General features: G+C 38.3%; 3 protein-coding genes across 3 annotated transcripts in view; 1 reads left to right on the top strand and 2 right to left on the bottom strand.

Annotated features, from left to right (window-relative positions):
* The window catches only part of avl9 (AVL9 homolog (S. cerevisiase)), a 42,275-nt gene extending 27,191 nt beyond the window's left edge, over positions 1-15,084 (bottom strand). Inside the window, exons 1-2 of the mRNA XM_049564840.1 lie at positions 14,827-15,084; positions 10,547-10,667 (exon numbers count right to left, since the gene is read on the bottom strand). Of these exons, the coding sequence (XP_049420797.1) occupies positions 10,547-10,667; positions 14,827-14,910 (205 nt within the window). The 5' untranslated portion in view covers positions 14,911-15,084. The remainder of the gene's footprint in view (positions 1-10,546; positions 10,668-14,826) is intronic.
* A 1,951-nt stretch (positions 15,085-17,035) lies between these two features.
* On the top strand, positions 17,036-19,234 carry lsm5 (LSM5 homolog, U6 small nuclear RNA and mRNA degradation associated). The gene is made up of 5 exons (XM_049565345.1): positions 17,036-17,181; positions 17,919-18,014; positions 18,138-18,165; positions 18,258-18,330; positions 18,937-19,234. The coding sequence occupies exons 1-5, from the start codon at positions 17,130-17,132 to the stop codon at positions 18,967-18,969; spliced, it is 282 nt and encodes a 93-aa protein (XP_049421302.1). The 5' UTR covers positions 17,036-17,129; the 3' UTR covers positions 18,970-19,234.
* Positions 19,231-26,758, bottom strand: psme2 (proteasome activator subunit 2). Its single transcript, XM_049565344.1, has 11 exons — positions 26,541-26,758; positions 26,252-26,284; positions 26,102-26,164; positions 25,919-26,005; positions 22,580-22,628; positions 21,968-22,065; positions 21,629-21,697; positions 21,464-21,531; positions 21,235-21,289; positions 19,624-19,710; positions 19,231-19,530 (listed from the first exon to the last, which is right to left on the bottom strand). The coding sequence occupies exons 1-11, from the start codon at positions 26,586-26,588 to the stop codon at positions 19,450-19,452; spliced, it is 738 nt and encodes a 245-aa protein (XP_049421301.1). The 5' UTR covers positions 26,589-26,758; the 3' UTR covers positions 19,231-19,449.
* Positions 26,759-27,440: the final 682 nt, after the last annotated feature.

The raw sequence follows: 27,440 nt of genomic DNA, 5'->3' as shown, positions 1-27,440 counted from the left end.
TCAAAGACATCACAGCTGCCAAACTGGATAAACTTGCCAGAATATACAAGCTGTTCATGTCCTACATGTCAATCAGCAGATTATTTTTTTTCCCTCTTCAATTTAAACATCACTGATGTTAAAGAACTGAAACCTGTTGTTCTGCATGTTCAGACTCATAATTACCAAACCTGTCTCCCAGAAATTACATCTGTATAATATGACAGTGTTTTAATAATTATGCTGTCGTGAGACTGTAATCGCTGCCTCTGATGTTCAGAGACAATGTTACTTTGAACTAAACACTTAAGTTATGTACCACGCTGCACATAGACAGAACAGGACTGTGACCTGTCTGTGGTTAAATTTATGGAAAGATTGTGATTAACGTTAAATGATAATAAAAGAGTTAATAACAGACAAATAATGTTATAGTCACTACAAGTGGATAGTGTATTGCAGGGTTGCCAACTGTGGCAGAAAACAAAATACACTGTCAGTTAACATTTTGCTGATAGACTGAGTTTCGTTGATACGTTGAGAAATCGTAACTATCTTGGCATTATGCCTCCCTCAAAAACATATCTGCTGTTTCAAATTATTCATTCTCTCATTTTCCATAACCGCTTGTCCTGTTAGGGGACGCAGGAGGGCTGGAGCCTATCCCAGCTGACACTGGGCAAGAGGCTGGCTGGGTACACCCTGGACAGGTCACCAGACTATTGCAGGGCTGAGTCAGACAACCATTCACGCTCACAGTCACACCTACGGGCAATTTAGAGTCACCGATTAACCTAACCTGCATGTTTTTGGACTGTACCTGGAGAACAATGCAAACTCCCCCGGCCCCTGTTTCAAATGAGCTGCATATAAATGTAATTTCTAAGACACTGATTTCAAACATGGGGGTCACAGGGCCTTCTTGATTGTAAGTGGTGTGAGATATGGGCCTTTTGAAAATTCATTTCTGTGAAGAAATAAGGGCATGGTGGGTGAAAAACTATAATCACAGAGCCTTCACTCTGCTAACAGCCTCACCCTGCATTACAGGAGTACGCAGTTAAAGCGAGACTCACCTTTCTAGGAATTTTACACTTTTCTTTTCTTTGTTTAGGTTAAAATGCTATTAATAAGCTGATGGCACACTAAAATGTAAGTGAATTCCACCAGAAATAAAAACTCATACTTATACCATTCCCATATGGTTCTAAGAAAACTTTTAGAGAAAAGTTTTCTCCTGTCCTGTCTGTCTTCCAGACGTAGAGGCCTCCGGCTGACGTAACCGCTCGTGTTGATTTTACAGACTTCCTACAATTATTGTGTTCACTACTTGGGTTATTGTACAATTTATTAGTTGTTCTGTATTGTTATTGTTGAGTATTGAATATAATGTGAAATATCCATGAAACATGTCAGTCAGGAGTCATCGGTTGACTCGATGATAGAAAAGGGGTCCCTGAAAGAAAAAGGCTGGGAACCACTGATCTAGTGGACGGTACAACCAGAGGTGGGATGTAACTAAGTGCATTAACTCAAGTACTGTGCTTCAGTATAAATCTGAAATACTTGTACTTAACCAGAGTATTTTCTTCCTACTACTCCTCTACATCTCAGAGGGAAAGATTGTTCTCTCTACATTACTACATTTATCTGACAGCTTTAGTTACTTTACAAATTAAGATTTTTACACACAAAACATTATGTAGAGTTTATAAAATAGGATATTTGTTGCGAACTAAACAACACAATAGTCTGTTTACCAGTGACTCTGCAGCCCTTGTGTACTTAATTAGGTTTGAGGAGTGATGTCATGCAGTTTTGAGCAGGCTCTGTCTCCCAAACAGATTCATTTTGGAGCATTCAAGACGCGCTTGACATCTGAGACATCGTCATTTCTCCTGCAATATATGACCAAATGTCCCACCATGCTTTGAGCAAAGAGTTTGTTATTGCTTGTCTACAATAACAGGCTGAAATTGTTCTTTTTCTTGCAAGCTTTTAGGACACAGTTTAAGAAATTTCATCTTGACCTTATGGCAAAATGCTTCTGTTGGTTATTTATCTACTTAGGTTTGTTTTTTTTTTGCTTGCTGTCTTTCTTTTATTACTGGTGTATGTTCTGTGTATATAGATATTGTTTATGCTACGTGTCCCTTGTTTACTTGTTTGTTGTTTGCTTGTTTTGTTTCATTTCAATGATAATATTGGCATTTTTTTTATTTGTTTGAATAGGGGAGGACATTTACTAGCTTTTCTATGTACTGTAAAACTTAAATTAAAAGCCCAGTTCTAGTTTAACACCCAGTCCCTTTTACTAGCCCGGTGTGGCTACACATTTTGACAGATAAAGGCCTGTCTCAATTAGAGGCCTGGTCTGGTTGCCAAGCAGTTAATTCTTTTTTTTTTAATAGAAGTTTTTCGGATGTATAAAACCAGGTTGCTGACTCCCTCAAATTACGTCTATTCCCCGATTACCCTGTAAATTATTCATATTCCTTCAGTCCATAAGGGTCCTCAGATCAAAAGAATCAAGAGGGTTTTTCATAACAATTAATCCAAGTTCTGAGTATTGGTTTAACAGGATAAAGTGGTGTTGCGTCAGTGCGCCGGGTAATCCTCGAGTAACTCGCTCTCTCTGACATGCTGTCTGTCGGTGCCACATCAAATGAATGATTCATAATTAATGTTATCTGGCGCCTAATTTTTAAACAAGTAATATTCATACTGGTTTAAATAAAAAAATTGATTGTATTTCCCCACATTTACTGATTGGCAGTTTTGTGTTAAAGGAATTAAAGATCCGTCCCAAACACAGGCCTGTTGATTTCTGTGATTTAAGCTAATAATAGCCCGGGCTTTTAACTGAAGTTTTATGAGTATGTATTTTGTATCCTTATTATTGTGCAAGTAAAATAAATGTTGTTCTGGCAACTCAACTCTCAAACTGGGATATTCGTTATTCAGCGCTTTCCACAGGCAAAGGTAAATAGAAACTGATGTGGAATGTAGGAAATTTATCAGGAACTTCATGTGCTTTGATTCAGAAAACAGTCAGTAAATTATGGTTGTTTAAGCTCAAGAATCCAAGTGTGTGACGATATAGATTTTTATGATTTTTACAACCCAGTAATACAAATTATACCATCACATCACTGATCGCCTGAAGTCCCGTTAGCAGGAAAAACAACTCGTGCAGAAACATCAACAAAGAAAGGAAGCAGTGAAGTGAAATGCCATGACTCACAGCCTCCATTCCCTCTGAGGAGAGGAGGGTCTTATAATGTGGTTTATAAAGATCTCCTCTGGACGAGATGACAGCAGAGTCACAAAGGTTAGACTGCAGACGTCACAGATTAAGCAGAGGCAGGGGTCCAACAACGGGGCATCTGGACTGAGGCCACAGATGCACCACAAAATACAGCCTCCAACTCTCTGCTTTACAGTTCACACTCACATGTCTACGATAAAAGTTGATTCTGCTTCCTGAAAGCTGCTTCTAAAAGGTGCATGGACTGACGAAGAGCAGCCTGCTGCAGGAAAATGAGGGAACTGATTTGCTTCTACATAATATTTATGTTAGGCTCAGCAGTTCCTGATGTCGCAAAATAAATCTGAGGGCTGCAAGATTATAAAAACTATAAGAAAGCAGAAAAATATAGTTTTGGTTTAGATGTGCGTTTAGGCTGTCAGATTAATCTCTTGTTTTATCTCATGATTTACTGGATAATTTCACACTTTAAGGTCCCTAAAATGTATTTTAAACAACAAATAACTCTCTGGCTGACCTGGTTACAAACAGAGACAATAATTCATTTAAAAGAGCCAATAAAAACCAGCTGAGGACTGCAACATGCATGCTATAACTGTAAACATTTAGGAATTTAAACCCGTCGTTTAAAAAAAACAAAAAAAAAAAACAAAACACTGCACAGTGGAAAAATTGATCCTATGAACCAACGTCAAGTACAAGATGTGCCAATAAACAGGGGTAGTGATAAACGGATGTTTTATTCAACAGTTCTGGCCCTGCAATCTGATTGGTCGAGAGACAGTAAAACCATGACAATATTGGAGTACAACATCACGGTTATTTCACTGTGTATGTATCACTTCGCCTCACAGCTGATTGCAATCAACAATCAAATCAAAACTGACGGTTAGTGTCAGTTAGGTCAGCAGTTGCGTTGCATCCCTGGAAAAGTATTTAAACAAACTTCCACCAGATGCAAATGCCTTTTATCTGAAGCCCAGGATGACAGCAGCTCACACAGACAATATCTGGTACACTAAAGCTCCGCTGGGAATAAACTCACTCGCACAGATGCTGCCGAAGATGTGTAAAGAGGCGGGGACAACAGCTATCTACACCAATCACAGCCTCAGGGTGACTGCCATACAGAAGCTGTCAGATGCAGGACTTGAAGCTAGGGAGATCATGACAGTGAGTGGGCACAGGTATGATGTTGTTTTAACGTAGCCTATGTGTAAAGTTAGTCTTCTAATTAGGAGTCGGGCCCTAAAATATACCTTTTGTCTTGCAGGTCTGAGAGCTCATTAAAAAAGTTACAGGAAGCCATCCATGGAGAGCAGGAAACAATGGAGCAACATACTGTCAGATCAGAAGGCAGAGTCGGCTGTGCCTGTGAAGCGACAGTCCATCATGCGGTCACCAGACTTATTTCACCGGCTGCACAATTAATGGAAATGTGCAGATAAATGTGTGTAAAGAGTAAGTGCCTGGCGCACCATGTCTGCGTTACATAGCAACGGTGACAGCGGAGTTCTGAGGGAACTATTTTTGTTGGCGGAAGACAAATAAAATGCTTAAATTATCTATTTTGTCCTCATTTTTCAACATTTCTTAATCAGCCTTGCTTATTTAACTGTTGAACTGTTGAACTGTTGTATAAAAGCAATATCACACTCCAGCTCGTGATATTATACTTGTATATCGTCACAGCTGTGATTGTCTCCTATGACCAAATCACAGCCGTGACGATATACAAGTATAACATCACTCCCTCTCGTGTGATATTGCTTAAATATCAGACATATTTTAATGTACTTTGGTTGAGACTTGTTTTTATTTTCTTCCTATTACAGAGGCATTACTAATTATTTCAGCTTTTTAGGTTTATCATAAGAGTAGGTAAAGGAAAAGAGATTTTTTTAACAATAACTACTGAAGAATAAAGATAATCAATATCTTTACTGTCATTGTACAAGTACAACAAAATGCATTCCCATTCAGTGCAAAAACAAAAGCAAACTATCTTCACTAAGCATAACTTAAATCCTATGTACAAGGTTAAAAATAATGGGAGAGTGGGAGAACAATACAACAATGTATCATGATATTTTGCCTATCAATACACAGATGTCAAGTATCATGTTTCATTGTATAAACTATTAACATTTCAAATAGAAATGAAACTTTTGGTAAGCTACTACAATAACAAAATCAATTGTTTTTACAGTTCGAATATATATTTTGCTGCAATAATAATGCCTGAAGTGAACAGACTGAAAAGGGATATATTATTAGAAAATACACTGATGTTGACAAAGTTTTTCCATAATTAGCAGTTGAAAAAAGGTAATAAATCCCAGTATATGTTGTCACAATACTTAGCACATCGCAAAACTTTTAAAATTGCAATAATCTCACTATGACTTAATCATTGTAATATCGTATCGTATTTTTGTGATTCCTACCCATAATAAAGAAAGTTGTTTTCATATAGTTAATATGTTTTCCTACAAAATGCAATGCACCAAAATTTGTACATATCCCATGTAATCATGAGCTAGTAATTTGTGTATCTCTCGCGTATTTTGGAAGGCTACAAAAAAGAGAACAACTAAATGTTTTTAATAATAAACATAGTACTTGTTTTAATTTCTTTTGTGAGATCTTTCTCCAGCAATTTGTTTTAATATTTTGCAGCTATGAACCGCTCCATTTCCTCTAAGCATTGCGTTTTGGGACAATGGTGTACATCAAAAAACATTAATTTTATCGCATTTCTACCACTTTTCACTGCTGACCCCACTTTCATTTGAAAACTCCAGGGCTGCATTTTAGTATAAAAAGGGAGACTTTTAAAAACAATGACGCAGACACCACATGTGCTTTGCAGCTGGCTCCAATGATGGATAATGCTCCCAGTATTGCTCTAATATGCTGCCGTATCTGCTTTGTAACAACTCTTACTTTTCACCATCTCTGTAGTATCTTGGTCTTGGTCATTTCAGGTCTGATACTGCTGCTTTTTCCTGTGGTGTACCTCAGGGCTCTGTCTTAGGTCTTATATTATTTGCTTTATACATGCTTTCACTAGATCACATTATCAGCCAGATCACAGGTATATCATATATCACTGTTATGCTGACAATATTCAACTGTTTGTCTCGTTTAAGCCTGTTAGTACCAATGAACTTGCTGTTCTTTACAACTGCCTGATTGCCATCAAGGACTAGATGTCAAACAACTACTTACAAATAAACACAAGCCCCTTTTACACAGCCAGATTTTCAGCGAATGTTGGGCCGTTTTGCAGGCAAGTTGCAAGCGTTAGACACAGCGTTTAGAGGCGGATTGGCGAGTTGGTCCGAGGTGCCAAATTTTCTGCCTCGTAGGGTAGACATATTGGCGGAACCTTTTTGGTTTAAAAAGAACGAGGTGCCGTTCCGCAACGGGAGGGCTTTTGATGACTTGTGGGAGGAGCTGTTGATGACGCCACATGTGCGACCCACTGGCAGTGGTTAAACAGGAAACAGCTGATAGCCGGAATGAGCAGCTAATACTAGTGGCAAGGGGGAAATGCAAACCTGACAGACACTGTAAAGATGAGCAACTGGGGAGACAAAGAATTGCGCGCCCCCCTTGTCCTCGCAAATGAAGAGGCCTTTAACCATCAAATGACAGGAACGGTGAAGGACAGGCCAACTTAGCGGCTTCCCTCGGAGCAAGGCTGTTTAAGTCACACACTGAGCCTCACGTTTTGCTCGCGCCCCCCACTGCCCCAAAAAAGGCACATTCTGTATAAACAAAAGTAGGCAGGCGGCATTTTGCTGCACTCCCTGAATTTTGTTTTTATACTGCCAATGCTGGAAGAAGACTGATTAGGCTTTCCTGCAAATTTGCACAATTCCTATTTAAACAGGGCTACAGACAAGACGGAGGTTCAGATAGTATAGCTTCAAAGGTTTCCCACAGTATTGGGTCCCTTTCTTCAGCTTGCGGTCAAACTTTAATTTTTTGTTATTTTTGATCAGGCCATGCATTTTGATTATCATGTTTAATCATTAACCTGTACTTGTTTTATACAACTAAGAAATATTGCAAAGCTCAGGTCTGTGATGTCTCGACCTGAGCTAGAGATGATGATCCGTGCTTTTGTGTCCTCTCGACTGGACTACTGTAATTTTCTTTTTACTTGCCTGAGCAAAGCATCTCTGAACCGTCTTCGAATAATCCAGATTGCTGCTGCTAGACTGTAAACCAGGTCCAGCAAAAAAACAACTGAAGACCCATCTTTTCAAAATGGCCTTTGTCCCACCCTAAATTGTATTATCTTATGCTTGTTCTTTGGTGTGTTTCTTTTTGGCTCCACAGTAGTCTGTATTTGCTTTATGTTCTATTGTCTTTTCTTTTACTGTCTTTTTGTTGCTTTGTTTTAATTGTTTTATTGCCTTTGTTTTTACTGATTGCATGTTTTATTGTAATGACTGTTTCATTGTATCTTGTGAAGCACTTCTGTGAAAGGTGCTGTAACAAATAAATGTATTGGTATTATTATTATTATTATCTTCTGCAACTTAGCTACCAACCACAGAGTAGACAATCTCCTTCCTGTTTACACCAGTAAGGGCATGCCCAGTGTACATGAATGGCCATTTGATTTGTGTTTTCAGACCTGTCAGTGTGGATTAAGATTAATTCTGAAACGCTTATGTGCACGGAGATCGCAAATATTTGTATTAGTGTGGATGTGGCCATAGTCCAGGACTGTCCAGTTTCACCTGGTCCAAAGACAGGCAAAATGACAGTAAAGGCACACGTTGTCAGACCAAAATGACCCCCAAATTGCTCAAAAACAGACTTGTCCTGCACATTAGCTTTTTTAATTTAAGAATGCAGGAGGCCAAGACAAATCAAAATAATGAAAAAGGATGCTTTAAGAAAGGCTGCATCGGGCAAGATGACAGTAACTGTGTCGTCATTTATGTCCAACTAAACGGTCTTATTTAATACAAGCTGTGTGGTGATTGTGTTCATCTATAGTAGTTTTCCTTTCCATGTATTCCTCTGTAACCAACACCCAGTGGTATCAGTGTGACTGCTGTTTTTATGAGCCGCAGTGCAGAGGGAGTCGCTCACAACACTGTTGGTTTTTTAATCAGCTAACAGTCTGCTGGAGCGGCAGAAACACAAGGACACTAATATACGACAGGGACTGAAGGTTTGTCTACATTCAGAAATGTAAAGAGCAGCACAAAAGATATTTGCGAGAGGAATCTTGCAGTGCTGATTCTGAGCTGAAGATTGTTTAAAAGATTTTGTCTCAAGTTTTTGCCTTCATTCAGGCTGACAGATTCGTCTTCTGCCCAGGGAACAGTTTGCTTACTCCTGCAACATGAAAACATTTTTCACTTCTTATTTCGACAAACAGTGAGCTGACCAGCAGAAAAGCCACAGCAGACAGAAACTGCTCATCCTGTAACAATAAGTGTTTGATGGGCGTTGAACTTTGACTCAGTTCCTCCTGTTTGCCTTCGCAGTACAGTATGAACGGCAGCCGTGAAACCACAGGACTGTCACATGACAGCCGCCACAACACACAGGACACACACACATGAGTCAGCTCACTATCACACACAGTCCTAATCTCTCTTTACAGCCTGGATACTGTTTCTCCTCTCAAAAGTGACACCTGCTTTCACAAAATCAAACAGGCTGAATCTCAGATTCATCCGCTCACTGTCAGCTGCCATATGAGGATCTAAAAAACACTTCATTTTCCACCTTTATAAAAATTCAACACCACATTCAAAGTGGTATTTTTACACCAAATAGCAGCAGAAAAACTTGAAAATACACAATATGAGTGTTTAATTTCCTCTGGGATGGGGTTATAGGTGTCCCTCACAGTAAAATACAATCCTGGAAGTCCACTTTGAATAACAGATGAGCGCATTTATCAGGTGACAAAACATCTTAGCACAATTTGTAATAGTCAAAGACTGGATTTTACAACTCTGGGAGGTCAAGACATTGGCAACTACTTTATCTTCATCGGGATCATCAAGAGATAATCGGTGGAAATGCAGCATTCATGTTAGAAAGTAATCCACCAGGAACGTGCACTTGCATGTATGTGATTGATCACCTGTAGATGTTCATCAGAGCAAAAATGCAAAACCATCTCCTCTGCATGTTTTTCAGGTAAAATGTACAGTTGATCTTCTCTTTTATCTTAAAAAGACAGTTTAAATTAAACATCAGTCAAAGATTAAGACGGTAAATAATAAAGCTTTTTGTAGTAAAGATGCAAGTAAAGCTGCAACTAACAATTATTGTCTTTATCAATTAATCATGTGGTCCATAAAATGTTGGAGAAAAAAAAGTAAAAAAAGAAAATGCCCATGACAACTTCCAAAAGGCCAAGCTGATATGATATCATTACTGTCCAACTAAGAGTCTGATACACAGTGTACAGACACAGTGTATCAGAGAGGCCACCAACATAATGACCGACCCCTCCCATTCCACCCACCACCTCTTTGTACTCCTGCCATCTGGAATGAGGTCCCACAGCATCCTTGTAAGATCTGCCAGACTTTGTGATAGCTTTCTCCTCGAAGCTATCAGAACTCTCCGCATGCTGCCGTCCATCATGTGCAATATTACATTTCAGTATCATGATCACTTGCCAATGTAGTGCAATATCATTTTCTCCAATCACGTGCGTTAATCCTGTACTTATCTTACTCCTTTTGTTGCTCTATTAGGCACTGGTTTTGCTTTTGCACCTTGAATGAACTTCTTATCTTTTATATCTGTATATTTTGCCAGATATCTAATACTCTAACGTTACTAAACCGGGCTCAGTGAGTGACCCTGACCTGGGGAACCCACTGGATGATCTGGTTGTTTCTTGTTATGAACATTAAATTGTGGTTACTGTACTTTGAAGCATTTTCTGGCACAAGGATTTAATTTGGGATAAATAAAGTAGAATTGAATTGAATTGAATTGAATTGAATTGAATTGAATTGAATTGAATCCCGCCAACACCACAGGATGATACATGGGCAAACAAATGCACCAGCAATTCTGCGTTACATGTTTTTTTACTTGACATTTTTCATATAAACGCATCAGCACAATGTTACATGGTTTTATGTTTTTATAATGTGTCTTTTATTTTTAAAACCTCACTCTGACCTGTGGAGAACGGTATTTCGCTCTCATGTTTGCTGAGTTATGGAAGTGACAAACAAACCAGCACATTAACTAACCGACTATGAAAATGAAACTATAAATATTGTAGGTGTGTCGTACCTTCCTGGTAGTTGTGTGCCCCGTCAGGAAGAGCCAGGAAAGGGAGGTACTTCCACTCCTCTGGCAGCAGGTTACTGTCATGACCCTCATCTGGCATCAATGGTGGGTACGAGAATTCAACCTGAGGGGCGAGGACAGAACATCGGTATGGTTTACTTGTGATATGCTGCTTTTAAAAATGAGCTTTGTTCCTTTATGTCTGCATTATCTCTTCTTGAAGATTTTATACTGGTAAGAATGTTGTCAAACTTACAGACTAATTACAGACAGAATCTGAGACTTTTATCCACGGTACAGATTTTCCTGAGTGTATATTATACACATATTACAACACAAGTAATACTTAAATGATTTAATTCCAAAAGGAAATCAGCAGCAGGCCAGAGCGTGGTCTGAGGCTAAAGGTTTTAAGCCCATGGTGGCACTAAAGGAAAAGTCAGAAGATCACTAAAGTCAACAGGATTCATCCTCTGAGGACCATAAATACATGTTGTGAATTTCATATCAATCCATCCAAACATTGTTAAGAAAATCACAAAAACACCCCTCGAGTTTTCTTTTAAATTGTAACTAGTTAAGAAACGTGTTAGTATGAGGAATTAGCTTTTCTTTCTCTTTTATAATAAACAGCCATAATGTTGAAATCACAATATTATAGTCATCCACCTTCAGAGAGAGGTTCCTTTGTGATCACAGCATTAAGTTTAATCACCCATTTTTCATGATAATGAAGAGATAGAGAGATTTCAGATAGATGTATTTACCTATTATCTATTTTACATCTTTCATTATGTTTCCACTGAGCTCAAGAAAAAAGCTGCCTGGAAAAAAAAAAAAAAAAAAAAAAAAAACATTCACACCCCCTGTTTAATTCTCCCACACAGCCCAGCCTACTGCCAGAATAACCTGCTGGTCCTGAACGCATCACACACACACACACACACACACACACACACACACACACACACACACACACACAGCAACAATGATTCACTCTTCAAGGATAAAGTCCCTCAGGGCGAGGCGCCGACTCTGGAGGAGTGATGCTCTTAATTAAAAAACGTGCACGTCCAGTAGTGGAATGTAACCCAGTACATTTACATCTAAATATCTGAGGTACTTGTACTGTACTTGAGTGTTTCCATTTTAAGTAAGTTTATCCTTTTACTCCACTACATCTCAGAGATAAATATTGTACTTTTTACTGCACTACATTTGTCTGACAGCTTTAGTTACTTTTCAGATGACAGTGTTTCAATAAAAAACACATGTCCCTCCAGATGTGCCGATGTTGGATGTTTTCAAAAAACTGAAGGATGAGGTGGGGTTTTTTTTACGTGTTGAGAAAATTCTCCTCGTTTTCAAAACAGATCAACCTGGTGATTTAAACCAGTAAAAACAGTGAATAAAGCATTTTCACATTAAAGTCAGTGTTTTTCCAATGCTGTGTGGGATGTCGGAGACAGGCTGCTAGCCTAGCACATGCTAACATGTGTCACTTTGTTCTCTGATAAGTTAAGACCTAGATGTTGAGAACATTTTAACTGGGAGTGGAATTATCCGCAGAGGTCTCTTCCTCTTGAAAACAAATACATTTGCTGGTTTGAACCTGTAAAACACTGAATAAAACAGTCTGGCGTTAAAAAAAAAATCTGTTTTTCTGATGCTCTTCTATTGGAGAAGCTTCTAATTATGGTGGCCGACGTGAAAACGCAAATGGCCTGCATCTATAGCAAGTGTTTGCTTTGTCCTTCCTGGGCTACTGTAGGAACATGGAGAGATTAAATGGAGAGATGTCAGGGTGACGGGGCTGCTCACGGACAGGCAACCCGAGCAGCTGGGGGTAAAGTGCCTTGCTCAGTGGCACCTCAGCAGTGCCTAACCCTAACCCTGACTGCTCTTTGTTTCAACACCTGGCGTCACATCACAGTGATGTCACACAAATATCCGCCTGCAAAGCCAAGGGTTTACCTGCTTTTATCCACAGCAACAATCACAACTAATGTGGCCATTCCTTAAACTGTTGTTCTCCACAAACCTTCTTCTTTTTAGCAGAAACTCGGCCACTCAGCCGAGTTTCTGCTAAAAAGAGTGGAGTGGGTCATAAGTGATGAGTGAAAGGGATTACTTCTGTATGAGTCTCTACAAAATCCTGAATATTATATCTTTAACACCTAATTTGAACCGTACACTCACTTTCATGTTGGTGTTTTGCCTCGTGAAGCGTATGTGAGGCAGTCAGTGTAAGAGCCTCTAATGCATCTTCTAATTATCACGTCTTCTTTTTCAAAATTCATTAAATTTACAGTGCGAGCTGGCAGCCATTAAACAAACACTGTGCCTCCTGCTTGTCTGCCGCTGCTCTCCATCTGTCAGGTCTTTCTGTGGCCTGTTAAACTCGACTCAGCGGGCCTGGAAGCAGCTGCTGCATGAGGCGAGAGATAAAACAGACATTTCATGTTTGATGTAAAAATGAGGCCCAACAAAGCAGACAGTGCGCGCTCTTTGTTTCAGGTTCTGGGCCTGTTGGCTCTGGTGGTGCAGGAGGTTATCTGATAGGGGTCAACGATCTCCTGCGGAGTATCAGATCGGGTTCTTGGCTCTTTAATCTGTCTGTCTTGTTCTGTTTCAGCATCTCTTTAACCCCCCCTCTTCTTTTATTCACCTGCCACCCATCTGCTTCCCTGGCAGGAAGCTTATGACCAGTGGTGGAAGAAGTACTCCAGTCACTCGCTTAAGTAAGTACCATGTTGCACCACCATGTTTCTACAACAGCCCTGAACAGATAAATCAAACACTGCTAATGTGTTCTCACCTTTTTTCTCTGGTAACTTAAGATCCAGACGTTCAGGAGGTTTTTATGGGGAGCTGAATTAGCCACAGAGGTCTCTTCATCTCCATAACAAACAGACCAGGTGACACTGAATAAAACAGTTTCACATTAAAAACCTGTGTTTTTCTGACACTCTCTTCTCGGAGGAGATCCTAACTACAGTGGCCGAAATAACGCGGATGGCTCTATCTAGAGCTAGTGTTTGGTTTGTCCATTCTAAATAGAGGTATTCGTGTTTTTGCATTGGCCACCATAATTAGAAGCCCGTCCGCAGCAGTGTTTGTAAAACACAGATTTTACCAAAGTGAAACTGTTATATTTAGTGTTTTTGCCAGTTTAAATCACAGGGGTCCCTTTGTTTTGGAAAGAAAGAGACCTCTGTGGATAATTCAGTTCCCAGTTAAAACCTCCTGAACAATAAACACTGCAGGAATTCTAACTGGGAGAAGTTTCAGCTCGTTGCAATCTGCAGTTCTCACCACTAGGTGCCACAAAATCCCCCTAAATCTAACACACTAACATCTAACATTTTAAAACTTTGGCTTCTTTTCTTGATTTACTTTTATTTATTCATTCAATTTTCAAAACAAAGGCATCAAAAAGGTTTCGTTATGGTATCGGTACTAAAACTCAGGTATGTATCTGCACATATTTTTTAAGTTTTTAACAGCATTTTCTTTCTACCTAAAAGTAACAAATATACATCTTTGTTTGAAGATGTCACATGTAAAAAAGGTTGGCAAAGATTGAGTACTACAACTATCAGTTAAGCGTTATTGTTCAGGATACAGATCGACTTACTGCACATGCACAACATAAAACATAACAAGACAACTCAGTCATGTTAGAGATTATGTCTATTTTCTTAACAATTAATCGTGAAAATTATTTTCTCAATTACACACACAAAATCACTGACAATGAACATTTTACTGCACAATGAGGACTTTTACTTTAGAAAGGTTTTGAATACAGAAACTTGTAGTGGAGTATTTTTACAGTGTGGTATTGCTAGTTTGATTTAAGTAACAGATCTAATGAATTCTCCCACCACTGTAGATCTATTTGAAATCCAGATTAATTAGAGAGAGGAAAGACAAATGCAGCATCCAGGAGAGCAAGATGCAGCCTGCAACAGAAATAGAGTCTGCTGTTGAATACACTGAACTGGAAAAATGTTGGCAGCAGAGCTCATGTTATATAACCCAGTGAGCCCAGAGCAAACAGCTGATGTTTAGTACAGCCTCTCTCCTTAATGCATGTGAGTAATGATCATGGGCCCTGCAGGGTTTGTGTATGCACGCTCAGAGACAAGAAAGGCGCAGTCAGTGAGCTGGATTATAAATCCGTGCTGAATAATAGTGGAAATGTGCCTTTATTATGGGTCCATTGGGAAGCGCTGGTTAGCAGTTAGCTGTGTTAGCATGGAGAGCAGGGGTTCACCTACCTGACAGCCCTTTTTGTGGTGAAATCCAACCACCACGATGTGCAGCACCGATCCCTTCGGATCGTCCCTGCCGTAAGACTCCATTCCCCCCGGATGTTTAGTCCGTCCTGTGGTGTTTTTAACTCCGGGGTCAGATGTAAACACAGCGGACAAAGATGATTTTCCCCCCTGAATCTGCGGCAGATAGACAGGCGGACAGGGACACAACACAACCACAGGAGGTGATTTTTTTCTCTTCCGCTTCGTCCCACTTTGTCCGAGGACGGACAGAGCAAGAGGGTTCACTGCAGCGCACTTCCGTTTTCGTCAAGTAAACGTGAGTTCGAAGCTTTGTCCAGTGATGGAGGAAGTCCTCAACTCCGCTATTTAAGTAAAGCGATAGTTCTTTAAAAAAAAAACAACAAAAAAAAAAAACAATGGGTTGTGTAGTAGGGTATGTGTCCATAGTCATTATAATACATAAAGTAGAGGCTGGAGTCCAACATGGAAGCAAAGCCTACTGATGTGGACGGGGTCAGCAACAAAATGTAGCTATTTTAGCCACTTCAAAAAAAAGTCCCACCTAAATAATCGATATCAGTTTCAGGGTATGCTATATTGAGAATATTTTCACACCTCTGCCTCAGTGTCAGACAGTGATTTTCAACTGAAAAAAATAGCCATTATATCACTCTCTTTAAAGCCAGACTCCATTGAGAAAAACAGTAATTTAACATTGCTGAACACAGGAGCTGCTGGTCTACCACTACCTACATTAGTTATTTTGTTTGTGTCATTGAGTGACGTTGCTGTTTAAAAGGGTTAGTTCGGGTTCACCAAAGTCACACCATAACGCAAACTAACTAACTGATTGAAACAGTGGTAGACCAGCAGCTCCTGTGTTCAACAAACTAAAATTACTGGATTGTCAGTGGAGTCTGGTGAGTTTGAAGAGGGCGTAGATGGGAAACTGAAGCCATTAATGGAGAGAAAGGTTTAGTTGTGAAAATACTCTCAAAATAGCGTACACTTTAACACTTTTTTTAGGTGTGTGAAATATGTTTTGTTGCTGACACTCCACAGCAGTACATTGCTTATCTCCTATGTCAGACTAAAGCCTGCTTCTCCAGACTAGGGGCATGCCAGCTGACATCTATTGTGGGTAATACACTGACTATGGATAAGTACCCCATACAACTCCACTTAAAAAAAATCCAAACTATCCCTTTAAGTAAAAGGACGATTACCACAGTGTAAAAATACTGTGTTAAAAGTAAAAGCCCTCCATGATACTTAAGTAAAAGTATGTAAGTAGGCTATTATATGGAAAATGTACTTAAAGTATTAATGGTACAAGATTGTCCTCTATGACTGTCAAACTGTTATATATTATATCATTATTAGTATTACTCTTGCATTCATGTAAAAGCAGGATTTTACTGTTGTTGTAGTCCATACTATATTTATCATTCATACTGGTAACTTGTTTGTGTCACTATATATATTACATGTATTGGTTTATATATATATATATATATATAATATTGCTCCTTGCTGTTATCTAGTTTTATATTCAGTTTATATTTGTTATGTATTGTATTTTGTATTTGTTATAGCCTACATTCACTTTTTCTGCAATGTTATTTCAGTCTTTGTATAGTCTATCGCACACTTTGTATCTGCACCCCTCTAACTTTGTATTGCAACTTCTGCACAACAATGCACATATTTTTATTTTCATATTTTTTTACAAACTGCTTACTTTCACACTTCTTATTTCAGCTTCAGATTCTAATATGTACAAAGAAAGTGATAAAACCAGAGGCAAAGCCAGATGTATAAAAATAAATTGTTTTATAATAAATAAATAACGAATTAACGTGATTCACTGCGCGTATATAGGCTACTATATTTAATTCTGCTTAATTCAAGTATTATTTCCGACCACTGGATCCGACAGACCGCAGAAACTGTCGTTGGTTATTATCTATCTTGACCTTCACGCTATGATCTTTGTTACAGTCAAATGATTACGTCATATATTCACCGGCTCAACCACGCCACCCTGTGGAAATAGGTCAAACAACATAATTTAATTTTCAAGTCTTTTCCATCTCTGTTATATCTGTTGAGTTGTGTATTTATTTGGTTTCTTAAATAGTTTGTGTTTATCCTGTAGATTTTTTCATAGATGCAAAAATGTAGGCCTACACGACAAACTGACATTTGGCTGCTGCAGAGAGTTGTTCGATTATTCATTATTGATTGCTTTGGTCTGGTTTCTGACATTCTTCTGTTGATTGCTTCTGACTGCTGCTTGTTGAATGAACATGGCGGCTACTCCGGCAACAAATCCGTCACAGTTGCTCCCACTGGGTTTGTAAATTCCTAACTATGCCGAGTTTCTGATTTATTTAACTAATTATAAATCAGTATTTAATATGAGAGTGTTGTGTTTGGACTTTGAGGTGATAGTTCAGATATTAGGGATGTTTAGTTAGCTAGTTAACGTTAGCATCATGCTTCCAGGTACAAACGCACGATGGCTTCATTAACGTTACTGCATGTTGACGGTCTTTATTTTCTTGAATGAGCCGCACACAATTTATTTCCGTTAAAGTAACAATGTTCGTAGTACCGAAGGGTCATATTAGAAAGGAAAACAATAGATCCAATATCCAGGCAGATTCCTTTCATAAGAAAATGTAACTAAGTACATATACTCAAGTACAAATTTTAGGTACTTGTACTTGAGTCGTTTCTGTTAGTGCTATTTTACATTTCTAACGTTACTCCATTACATTTATGTGACAGCCTTGTTACACACAAAACATATGAAGAGTTTACAAAATCATTTCTTATAAATCACCCAACAAATTGAGTAAGTTACAGCTGAAATGATCATTCGAGAAATCAATTAGTCGATTGACAGAAAGTTAATTGACATTTTGACAACAGCAACAAAAATGACTGAAAATATTGATCAGTTGCTGATGTAATATTCGGTCCAATTAACTAATTATTTTTAAAGGGTCGCCTGCAAAGTTGTGCAAAAAGAGAAGAATAGAAATTTGAGTGGATGTCTCATGTTGGTTTGTTTTTCTCATTTTTAGAGCTTGTTGACAAATGTATTGGCTCCCGAATTCACATCGTCATGAAAACCGACAAAGAAATCGTCGGCACCCTGCTGGGTTTTGACGACTTTGTCAGTATCCTTCTCAAATAACAAATTAATTAAAGTAACAGTAATTTTCTGGTGTGTAACAAACTACATGATTTTACTGTTTGCTCTGCATATTGTCCCAGTTTTTGTCCTTGACTCAAGGTTTTAGATATGGTCCTGGAAGATGTCACAGAATTGTAAGTATGAATTCATTTGTGCATTAAGTGCGGTCATTAGTAATGAGCCTGTTTGCTGAATTTATTCATTAATATTCATATCTGTTTTTTAGTGAAATCACACCAGAGGGACGAAGGATAACCAAACTAGACCAGATCCTCCTCAATGGCAATAACATCACCATGGTGTGTAAACCTATCCTGCATGTTTGGTATCATTACATCCACTTCATAGGGTCACAGGTTTATCTTTCACCTCCACCTGCTACTGTGGTTTTAGACCTTTTAAAGATCCAGCAGGTAAGAGTGAGAGAGTTAGTGGCATCAACCTGTGAGGATTGAAACCAGCTGAAACATCTCCTGGTTAGAATTCCTTCCGTGTTCACTGTTTAGGAGGTTTTTACTGGGAGCTGAATTATCCTCCTCTCTAAAAGAAACATGATTTAAGTTGGTTAAAACACTGAATAAAACAGTTTAACATAAAAATGTGTTTTGCCGACACTCGTAGCAGAGGGGTTGTGAACTACGGTGGCCGATAAAAACGTGAATGTCCCTATCTAGAGCCAGTGTTTGCTATGTCAGCTCTGGGCTACTGTAGAAACATGGCGGTACAACATAGGGCCATATCTCCATAGATGAGGACCTGCTCCCTGTGCAGATATAAACAGCTCATTCTAAAGTAACAAAAATACAACAGTTGATTATACACTACAGATTATACACACCATTCCTGCCAATATAGCCCCATAAATCCTACACACTGGATCTCTAATATACAGATTTGTTTTGCAGCTCATCCCTGGAGGAGAAGGCCCTGAAGTATGAGCTGAGAATCATCGCTGAAGGCTCAGACAGTTTTGTGTTGTTGATTTGTGCCTCTCCTGTCTTGTGTTCCCCACTTGATTATATCCTTAGTGTTGTTTTTTGGATCGCTCCTTCTTGATGTTAAGGGAGGGTAATATTTTTGTAAGATTCCTAATTGAGTATTTGTTATTAAAAAAAAAGGGTTAAATTTGAAGTGTGTCATGAACAAAAAGAGCTTTTTTTTTTTTTTTTTTTTTTTACACAAATAAATGAGAATCACAATTTGAAAAAACAGGCTTTCCTTTATTTCGTTTCTCAAACTCATAGTTGTACAACTTTTAGTGCAAGTGTCGGTACAAAACCAAAGTGTCATACAACAGCAGTGATAAACCCTGATCCAGTTACTTATCAGAAGATTTAAGAAATTAAGTAATGCACATGCAGCATTACTGAACACAGAGAGAGTTGATTGATGTTGAATATGAATGCAGAATCTGTCCTTCAGTACATGGAAGGTTTCTCCTCTCCTTTAGGGTTGGTCACCTTTTCCATATTCTTGGTGAGGATGTCGAAAAGCTCAGTCTAAAGTAAACGGGTAGACAAAAACGGTTTAGGTTTTCTTCTTCCATGACAGCATGACAGTAAATAATTTGGACTCAGATCAGTCTGACTTACGTAGAAGCCGCGAATGTCAAGAATGATCACTCTGATCTCAGAGTAGATGGCCTCGTCCTTGTCGTGGACCAGCGAGCGGTAATCCATCTGGAGGAAGAGAAAGCAGGGATTTGAGGTACTCCTAACCATTTAATCAAAACTTTAAACAATTAAAGAATAAAGCTGGTGTTATTATTTATGTTTCTTACCATTGACTAATCCCGTGATAACCCCAAAACAAAACGTGTTTGTCCGTCTCTCAAAACTTTTTTTTTCTGTCCTTACAATTTTGTGTGTTGAAATTTTCAGGGCATGAATGAATTAGTAAAATTATAAATAGACGTAAATTAATAATAACTATTTATTTTATTTTATTTTATCAAGTAATAATGGGTAATAAGTAATAAAATTTATTTAAAAAGACCTAATTAAAAAGAAATAATGTAAAATGTAAAAATAATTACAAGAAAAAACAACAAAAACAAAATAGAGATGGAAATACTGATACAAAAAATCTGAGTAAAATAAAAAATATGAAAAGAGGGATGTAAACATCTAAAAAATGCAATTTTTCAAAAAAAGGAAAAAATTAATAAAAGTTAAATAAATATATAAGTTATAAGAATAAAAATCAAATAAATAATGATAAAAAATAAAATGGAGATGGAAATAGTGATACAAAAACAATCTGTAAAAATACAAATAAAATATAAATAAATAAACAAGGATTAAAAACACTCATTTTTTTATGCAAAAGCATTTCACGGTTTCAGCTTCTCAAATCTTAATTATTTTGATGTATTGATTGAAATGATTCTACATTGAGTACAGTAAATTGATTTCACTACTGCAGAAGGTCTTGCAGCCTTTTCTTGGCAGCATCTCTCCAATTCTCTATTCTATATTTTAACACCTGCCCTTATATAGCGTTTAGGGGGCGTTACCTATGCTAATAGGTTACTTGTGTTGAAGTGGGATTCATCATTCAGCACACCTGGCTTACCCAGGTGTGCTGGTTTGGATGGTTAAGCTCATTTGCTGCATGTGGAATTGGCTGCTTTCATTTTGTCTCTTAAACAGAAAATTTAAGAGAGACTACAGGGAGTGTTGCTGCATGAGGTCCACTGTATGAATGTACACACCCCACATATGAGAAACAACACAGCAGACAAATGCATGAAGAGTAATGTAACATGTTTAAAGACGTTAATCTTTAAAAAGACAACTTGTAGTTGAATATTTTTTGTTTAAGTCTCAGTAATTTCCTTAAACAGCTGCTCACTGTAGTTTCTATCAAACAAGCAGGAGGAAATAGTTCGGACTTTGTTGGGGACTATTTCAAGCAGTGAATTTATCCACATTGGGTGCCCTAGTGAGTATTTGTTGCCACCCAGTGCAACAGTATGGCTCACTGATGTGTTTTAAAAGTTTTTGGACCACATCTGAGCTCTATGGCACAGAGGAAGAGGATATATCAGGCTCTGGAGACACATATACTAATATATAGTGAAATACTAATAAGGACAATCAATTTACTGTTGATATTGATTCTTTTCATGGGATTTGTTGACAGAAAAATGTAGAAAAATTGCCAGACTTGTCCTTTAAGAGAAGGTCATTGTGAACACTCACCACATGAGTCTCTTTGGAGGCTTTTCCAACAGCATCCCCCCTCTCTGATATGTATCTGCATAATTCAGCAAATGGTTTTATAACTCACAGGACATGTACCCATACCTGTGTCCAACATCACCATAAAACTCCTTCATTTTTAATTAAAGTGCTTTTAATTGTTTGCCTGCTTAAAAAGCTTGTAAACTATAAACAATCTTACAGTAAGTGACATTTGTATCAAACATACTTGTTGATGTTGCCCTGAAAAGTGTCAACTTTGGTCCTAACTGCAGTGATCCTCTCCAGGATTTTCTCCTGTGGTGAAAAATGTAATTAATAATTCATTAAAACTTCACAAAATGTTACCAAATTGTGTCGCTAAGCAGAGACATGTTGCACTGGGGAAATGTACCTGGATGGCAACTCCAAAGTCATTTCCATCTTCTATTTTGGGGATGAGGTGCTGAATCCAGCAGGAGACCTACAGTAACACAAGACGTTTATTAAAACATAACATAATGACTACAAGACAAAAAACAACTACAAAGAGACACATTTCAGCCATTTTCATGTCAATTGAATTCAGTGTTTCGGAAAAGAAACTGGTTTGGTGTTCATCTTCACAGTGACAGGGATTGAAAAAGACCACAAAGAGATGCAAATGAACTGCAAAGAGCCCCAGAATGACGGCAGAAGGCCTTTTTCATGTCAACTTAATGCGGTGAAGGAACTGGCTCAGTGATTAACTTACAGTGATCATGGTCTCTCTCATGGCAAAGATCTCTGGTTTCACCTTCTCTAGAAGCGCCATTATCTTCTCATTCCCCTTAATGAAGCCACATTTTGGAGCTGTAGGACAGGGAGGAGACATTAGACATGTTTTACTTGTCATATACTGAATAGAGAAGCCCATGGGACCTTATTTTAGAAAAAAAATATGTACAATAGGCCAAATTTCTTTCCTGCTAGGCAAAGGGATGACCTGCCCTATTCTCCCCTTGACTGGCTAGTACTCATTGCCTTCGTTGGTTGGGATGGTTAGGTTTAGGCAAGAGATTTTCGATTGGTTAACATTAGGGTAAAGACTGTGAGGGTAAGTCTATCAGAGGACAGGTCACGCCATCGCCATTATGAGAAAAATAAATTTGTGTACAGTAGTCACATGGATGGATTACTGAACGGGTCTACCAGGCACAGGCTGAGGAGCCCAAGTGTTGGGGGCACACTTTAGCCTTATTTGTCAATATCCATTGACTACCGTACATATGTTTTTCCAAAATAAAGTCCCATGCTGGTCCAGCAGCAAGAGATGGACTTCACCTCTCCGTATTATATGCAGATGCAAAAAAAGTAAACAACTTACCTTTCTTCTTTTTCTTTTCATCTTCATCATTCTTATCCGTCTCCATTTCCTGTGAGATCAATTTTGAATGTTCAAAAAAAAAATTCAGTGTTACTGGACATTTTTTGTCATGTCTGTGAGACAGAGTTCACCTGTGACATCACTGCAAACTGGGGGCGTGCCAACAGACATTAACTATATGTAATACCACTTCAAAAGGTCCAAACTATTCCTTTAAGAAAGACGCCACCACAGAACAGAAGAGGATTTCATTTCCATACAGTACTGATTTAAGGCCACACATTTTTTTCCTCACAAATGTCACCAGGTGGGCTCCATAGTACGAGCAAAATACATAGCAATGTTAACAAAACAGCTGATGGTGATGGACCTGGCATTTCTTTCTCTTTTCGCAAGAATAACAAGACAAATGTAAACGTAACATAATATCTCACTGTGACATAAGGAGAGACGTTAAAGGGATAGTTCAGATTTTCTGAAGTGGGGTTTAATGGAGTGCATATCCATAGAACAGCACATTGCATACAGTAGATGTCAGTCAACGTCCCCAGTTTGAAGCAGGCTGGAGTCCGACATGGAAGCTAAGCAATGTACTACTGTGGAGGGGCCAACGACAAAATATATTTTAGCCACCTAAAAAAAGTCCCACCTAAAAAAATCAGTATCAGTTTAAGTGTAGGCTATATTTAGAATATTTTCACTGCTTTACCATAATGTCTGACAGTGATTTCTAACAGGAAAACTAAGTTGTTACATTGAAAAGCCCGTTTCCAACTGCACAAAAAAACCCACCAACACCTACTAACATCTGACTTTTGAATATAATGGGAAAGGTTACAATCGGCATTCACACCAAGGTCAAATGACACTGCATTAGTCACTGGTATTTATCGGCCTGTCCATGATATTGAATGTGACACACCAGAAAACAACAGAAAGGCATACTCATCTACTGCAGAGCCAGATACATGGCTCCAGTTGACTGGCAATGAGAAAGGAGTCGATCGACTACCTTCAAGGGGTGTCCCCGCATCTAAAAAAAAAAAAACCCTGCATACATGCGCTAATTTTGGTGGAAAAAGGGGTATAATATTGTCAATAAAGTCTGGCAGCTTTGACGAGAGAATAGATGGGGAGCGGCAGCCCTTAACAGCTTCCACATCTGAACTGACTCCGAATGTACAACCCCTGGCAAAAATTATGGAATCACCAGTCTTGGAGGATGTTCATTCAGTTGTTTAATTTTGTAGAAAAAAAGCAGATCACAGACATGACACAAAACTAAAGTCATTTCAAATGGCAACTTTCTGGCTTTAAGAAACACTAAAAGAAATCAAGAAAAAAAATTGTGGTAGTCAGTAACAGTTACTTTCTTAGACCAAGCAGAGGGAAAAAATTATGGAATCACTCAATTCTGAGGAAAAAATTATGGAATCACTCAATTCTGAGGAAAAAATTATGGAATCACCCTGTAAATTTTCTTTCCCAAAACTAACACCTGCATCAGATTAGATCTGCGCGTTAGTCTGCAGTTAAAAAGGAGTGATCACACCTTGGAGAGCTGTTGCACCAAGTGGACTGACATGAATCATGGCTCCAACACCAGAGATGTCAATTGAAACAAAGGAGAGAATTATCAAACTCCTTAAAGAGGGTAAATCATCACGCAATGTTGCAAAAGATGTTGGTTGTTCACAGTCAGCTGTGTCTAAAATCTGGACCAAGTACAAACAACATGGGAAGGTTGTTAAAGGCAAGCATACTGGTAGACCAAGGAAGACATCAAAGCGTCAAGACAGAAAACTTAAAAGCAATGTGTCTTGAAAACAGAAAATGCAAAACAAATGAGGAACAAATGGGAGGAAACTGGAGTCAACGTCTGTGACCAAACTGTAAGAGATCGCCTAAAGGAAATGTGATTTACATACAGAAAAGCTAAACGAAAGCCATCATTAACACCTAAACAGAAAAAAACAAGGTTACAGTGGGCTAAGGAAAAGCAATCGTGGACTGCGGATGACTGGATGAAAGTCATATTCAGTGATGAATCACGAATCTGCACTGGGCAAGGTGATGATGCTGGAACTTTTGTTTGGTGCCGTTCTCATGAGATTCATGAAGACGACTGCCTGAAGAAAACATGCAAATTTCCACAGTCATTGATGATATGGGGCTGCATGTCAGGTAAAGGCACTGGGGAGATGGCTGTCATTACATCTTCAATAAATGCACAAGTTTACATTGACATTTTGGATACTTTTCTTATCCCATCAATTGAAAGGATGTTTGGGGATGATGAAATCATTTTTCAAGATGATAATGCATCTTGCCATAGAGCAAAAACTGTGAAAACATTCCTTGAAGAAAGACACATAAGGTCAATGTCATGGCCTGCAAATAGTCCGGATCTCAATCCAATTGAAAATCTGTGGTGGAAGTTGAAGAAAATGGTCCATGACAAGGCTCCAACCTGCAAAGCTGATCTGGCAACAGCAATCAGAGAAAGTTGGAGCCAGATTGATGAAGAGTACTGTTTGTCACTCATTAAGTCCATGCCTCAGAGACTGCAAGCTGTTATAAAAGCCAGAGGTGGTGCAACAAAGTACTAGTGGTGTGTTGAAGTGTTCTTTTGTTTGTTTTTCATGATTCCATAATTTTTTCCTCAGAATTGAGTGATTCCATAATTTTTTCCCTCTGCTTGGTCTAAGAAAGTAACTGTTACTGACTACCACAATTTTTTTTCTTGATTTCTTTTAGTGTTTCTTAAAGCCAGAAAGTTGCCATTTGAAATGACTTTAGTTTTGTGTCATGTCTGTGATCTGCTTTTTTTCTACAAAATTAAACAACTGAATGAACATCCTCCAAGACTGGTGATTAAAACACCTCACAGCAGTAGATTGCTTAGCTTCCATATCAGACACCAGCCTGCTTCTCCAAACTGGGGGCAAGCCGATTGACATCTACTGCATGTAATACACCACTGACTATGGGTAAGTACCTCATACAACCTCACTTCAAAAAATCTGAACTATCCCTTTAATGTAGAAGCAGAGGCACACCCACAATTTATGCATCAACAGGAGCTGCAGCTGCAGGACAGGTTTTGCTCAAGATCAACCAGCACTCTTATTTAAACTGTACTCCCTTCACCTGCATGTATTTATGAAGAGCTGAATGCAAAAGGCATGCTTCATGCCCACTTTGGAGAATGTCATAAACACACTTTGGAAAAGATGTAAGAGAACCAAAACAAGTCAACTGCAGCAAAACTAACATGGAAAATATTAAAGATTATGTTTTAGTTTATTATGTCAGATTGTTGGATGTGGCTGGTCTCACCTCGTCCTCTGGGGTAGGAGGGTCTGGAATGGGGATGTCCAGAGGTGCCTTGAGTAAGGACATGTCTGTGATACTGAGGACTTCATCCTGAAAACACACACACACAGCATAAAGAGAATGCAGACACAAATGACAGGTGAGGGGTTACTGAGCTTAGTGTCTTATTATACTGAACTTGCTGACCTTGAGCAGAGCATCCAGCTGTACAATCTTCATGGGGATGAAGTTGGAGAACAGATTCTCTGCCTGTAAAACAAAACGTGCTTATTTTTGAATGAATGTGTCATTAGACTTCACAACAAAACATCTGGATAAATGTGTGTCTCAACATACCTCACGATGCAGGGAATTGCGGAAGTTTTCCACCTGTGAAAAGCAGAAAACATATAATTTAAGCTGCTGACTCATGTTACAGAAGTCTTTACTTCGTTTACTTTCGTTTTCCTCTGTGAAGGGGACTTTCCGCTGCTTCACCGACTACAACTGACACTGCTTTAAAAACACGTTTATGCAGAACAAGTCAGAAACTATCTGAATTAAATTACCTGTTATCAAAGTATTTTAGCATGTAGCTATCACTTGTAGCTTACTGTACCTCTGCATGGACACGAGTGTAACTTACCTTCCCCACATTCGCCGCGCTTATTTTCAGGGTTGATGTCGCTGACATGGCTGAGCAGACTTTTTAAGCTAAGGACAAATAAATCAGTCCGTTCAAGTTTTCAGATGAAGTCAGAGGTGTACAGGTTCAGCTGAGGACAATATGGCTCGCAAGTCGCGAGGATGTTTTATTTCCTTAGCAAGTTTGCTTTCGATTTCATGTCGGATGATGCAGTTTGCGCCTCCCACTGTCTCCTTCCTCCTCTGAAAGTAGGACGTGTGCAGAGTTTACAAAGTTTACAGCTTTATGACTTCAGTTTGTGTTACAGCTTCTTCAGTAAAATGATAATAATAAGTAATATTATTATTATTATTATTATTGCTATCATTATTATCATTATTGCAAACAATAAATGTGTCTAAAATCATTCATGTTATATATAGTGGTGTCTGAAGACAATAACATGTAACACAAGATTATTTTTCATTTTTCTAAAAGAAAATTTTCTTTTAAATCTTTTAATACAATTTTACGTTATTAAACAATTTAATTTCAAATTTCAATTTCATTGATATTAAACGGTTTCATATATATTTCAGTAGGACGTCACATATATGAAAATATCCATTTCATATTCAATTTCATACATTAAACTAATTATACATAAATTTAGGCACATAGTTTATTATGTGTTAAAAGCATTTGACATGTGACGTGGTCCCATACAGGCACATATGGGTTTTGGAACTTTCACATCTGTAATATCATACTTCTAAAAAAGTAAAATGCAAAATTCATGACCTCCTGCCCTCAGATAGTACCTATCTAACCTCAAACACAGCAGTAAAACCTAATATATATTTAGATTGCTTCTCCCCAATTTCTCTTCAAGAATTGACCGCAGTGATTTCTTCATCTAAA

The sequence above is a fragment of the Epinephelus fuscoguttatus genome, linkage group LG21, assembly GCF_011397635.1.
Source record: "Epinephelus fuscoguttatus linkage group LG21, E.fuscoguttatus.final_Chr_v1".
NCBI lineage: Eukaryota > Metazoa > Chordata > Actinopteri > Perciformes > Serranidae > Epinephelus > Epinephelus fuscoguttatus.
This window is presented reverse-complemented; position numbering and strand designations above follow the sequence as displayed.

What these genes read in the sequence shown, in the direction of transcription:
- lsm5 (XM_049565345.1), top strand. Translation starts at nt 17,130, where the DNA reads ATGAACATGGCGGCTACTCCGGCAACAAATCCGTCACAGTTGCTCCCA. An exon ending in GGGTTTTGACGACTTTGTCA is followed by an intron (nt 18,015 to 18,137) that starts GTATCCTTCTCA and finishes TCAAGGTTTTAG; the next exon opens with ATATGGTCCTGGAAGATGTC. An exon ending in CTGGAAGATGTCACAGAATT is followed by an intron (nt 18,166 to 18,257) that starts GTAAGTATGAAT and finishes TCTGTTTTTTAG; the next exon opens with TGAAATCACACCAGAGGGAC.
- psme2 (XM_049565344.1), bottom strand. Translation starts at nt 26,588, where the DNA reads ATGTCAGCGACATCAACCCTGAAAATAAGCGCGGCGAATGTGGGGAAG. An exon ending in CTCCTACCCCAGAGGACGAG is followed by an intron (nt 22,629 to 25,918) that starts GTGAGACCAGCC and finishes TTGATCTCACAG; the next exon opens with GAAATGGAGACGGATAAGAA. An exon ending in ACTTTGGAGTTGCCATCCAG is followed by an intron (nt 21,532 to 21,628) that starts GTACATTTCCCC and finishes TTTTCACCACAG; the next exon opens with GAGAAAATCCTGGAGAGGAT.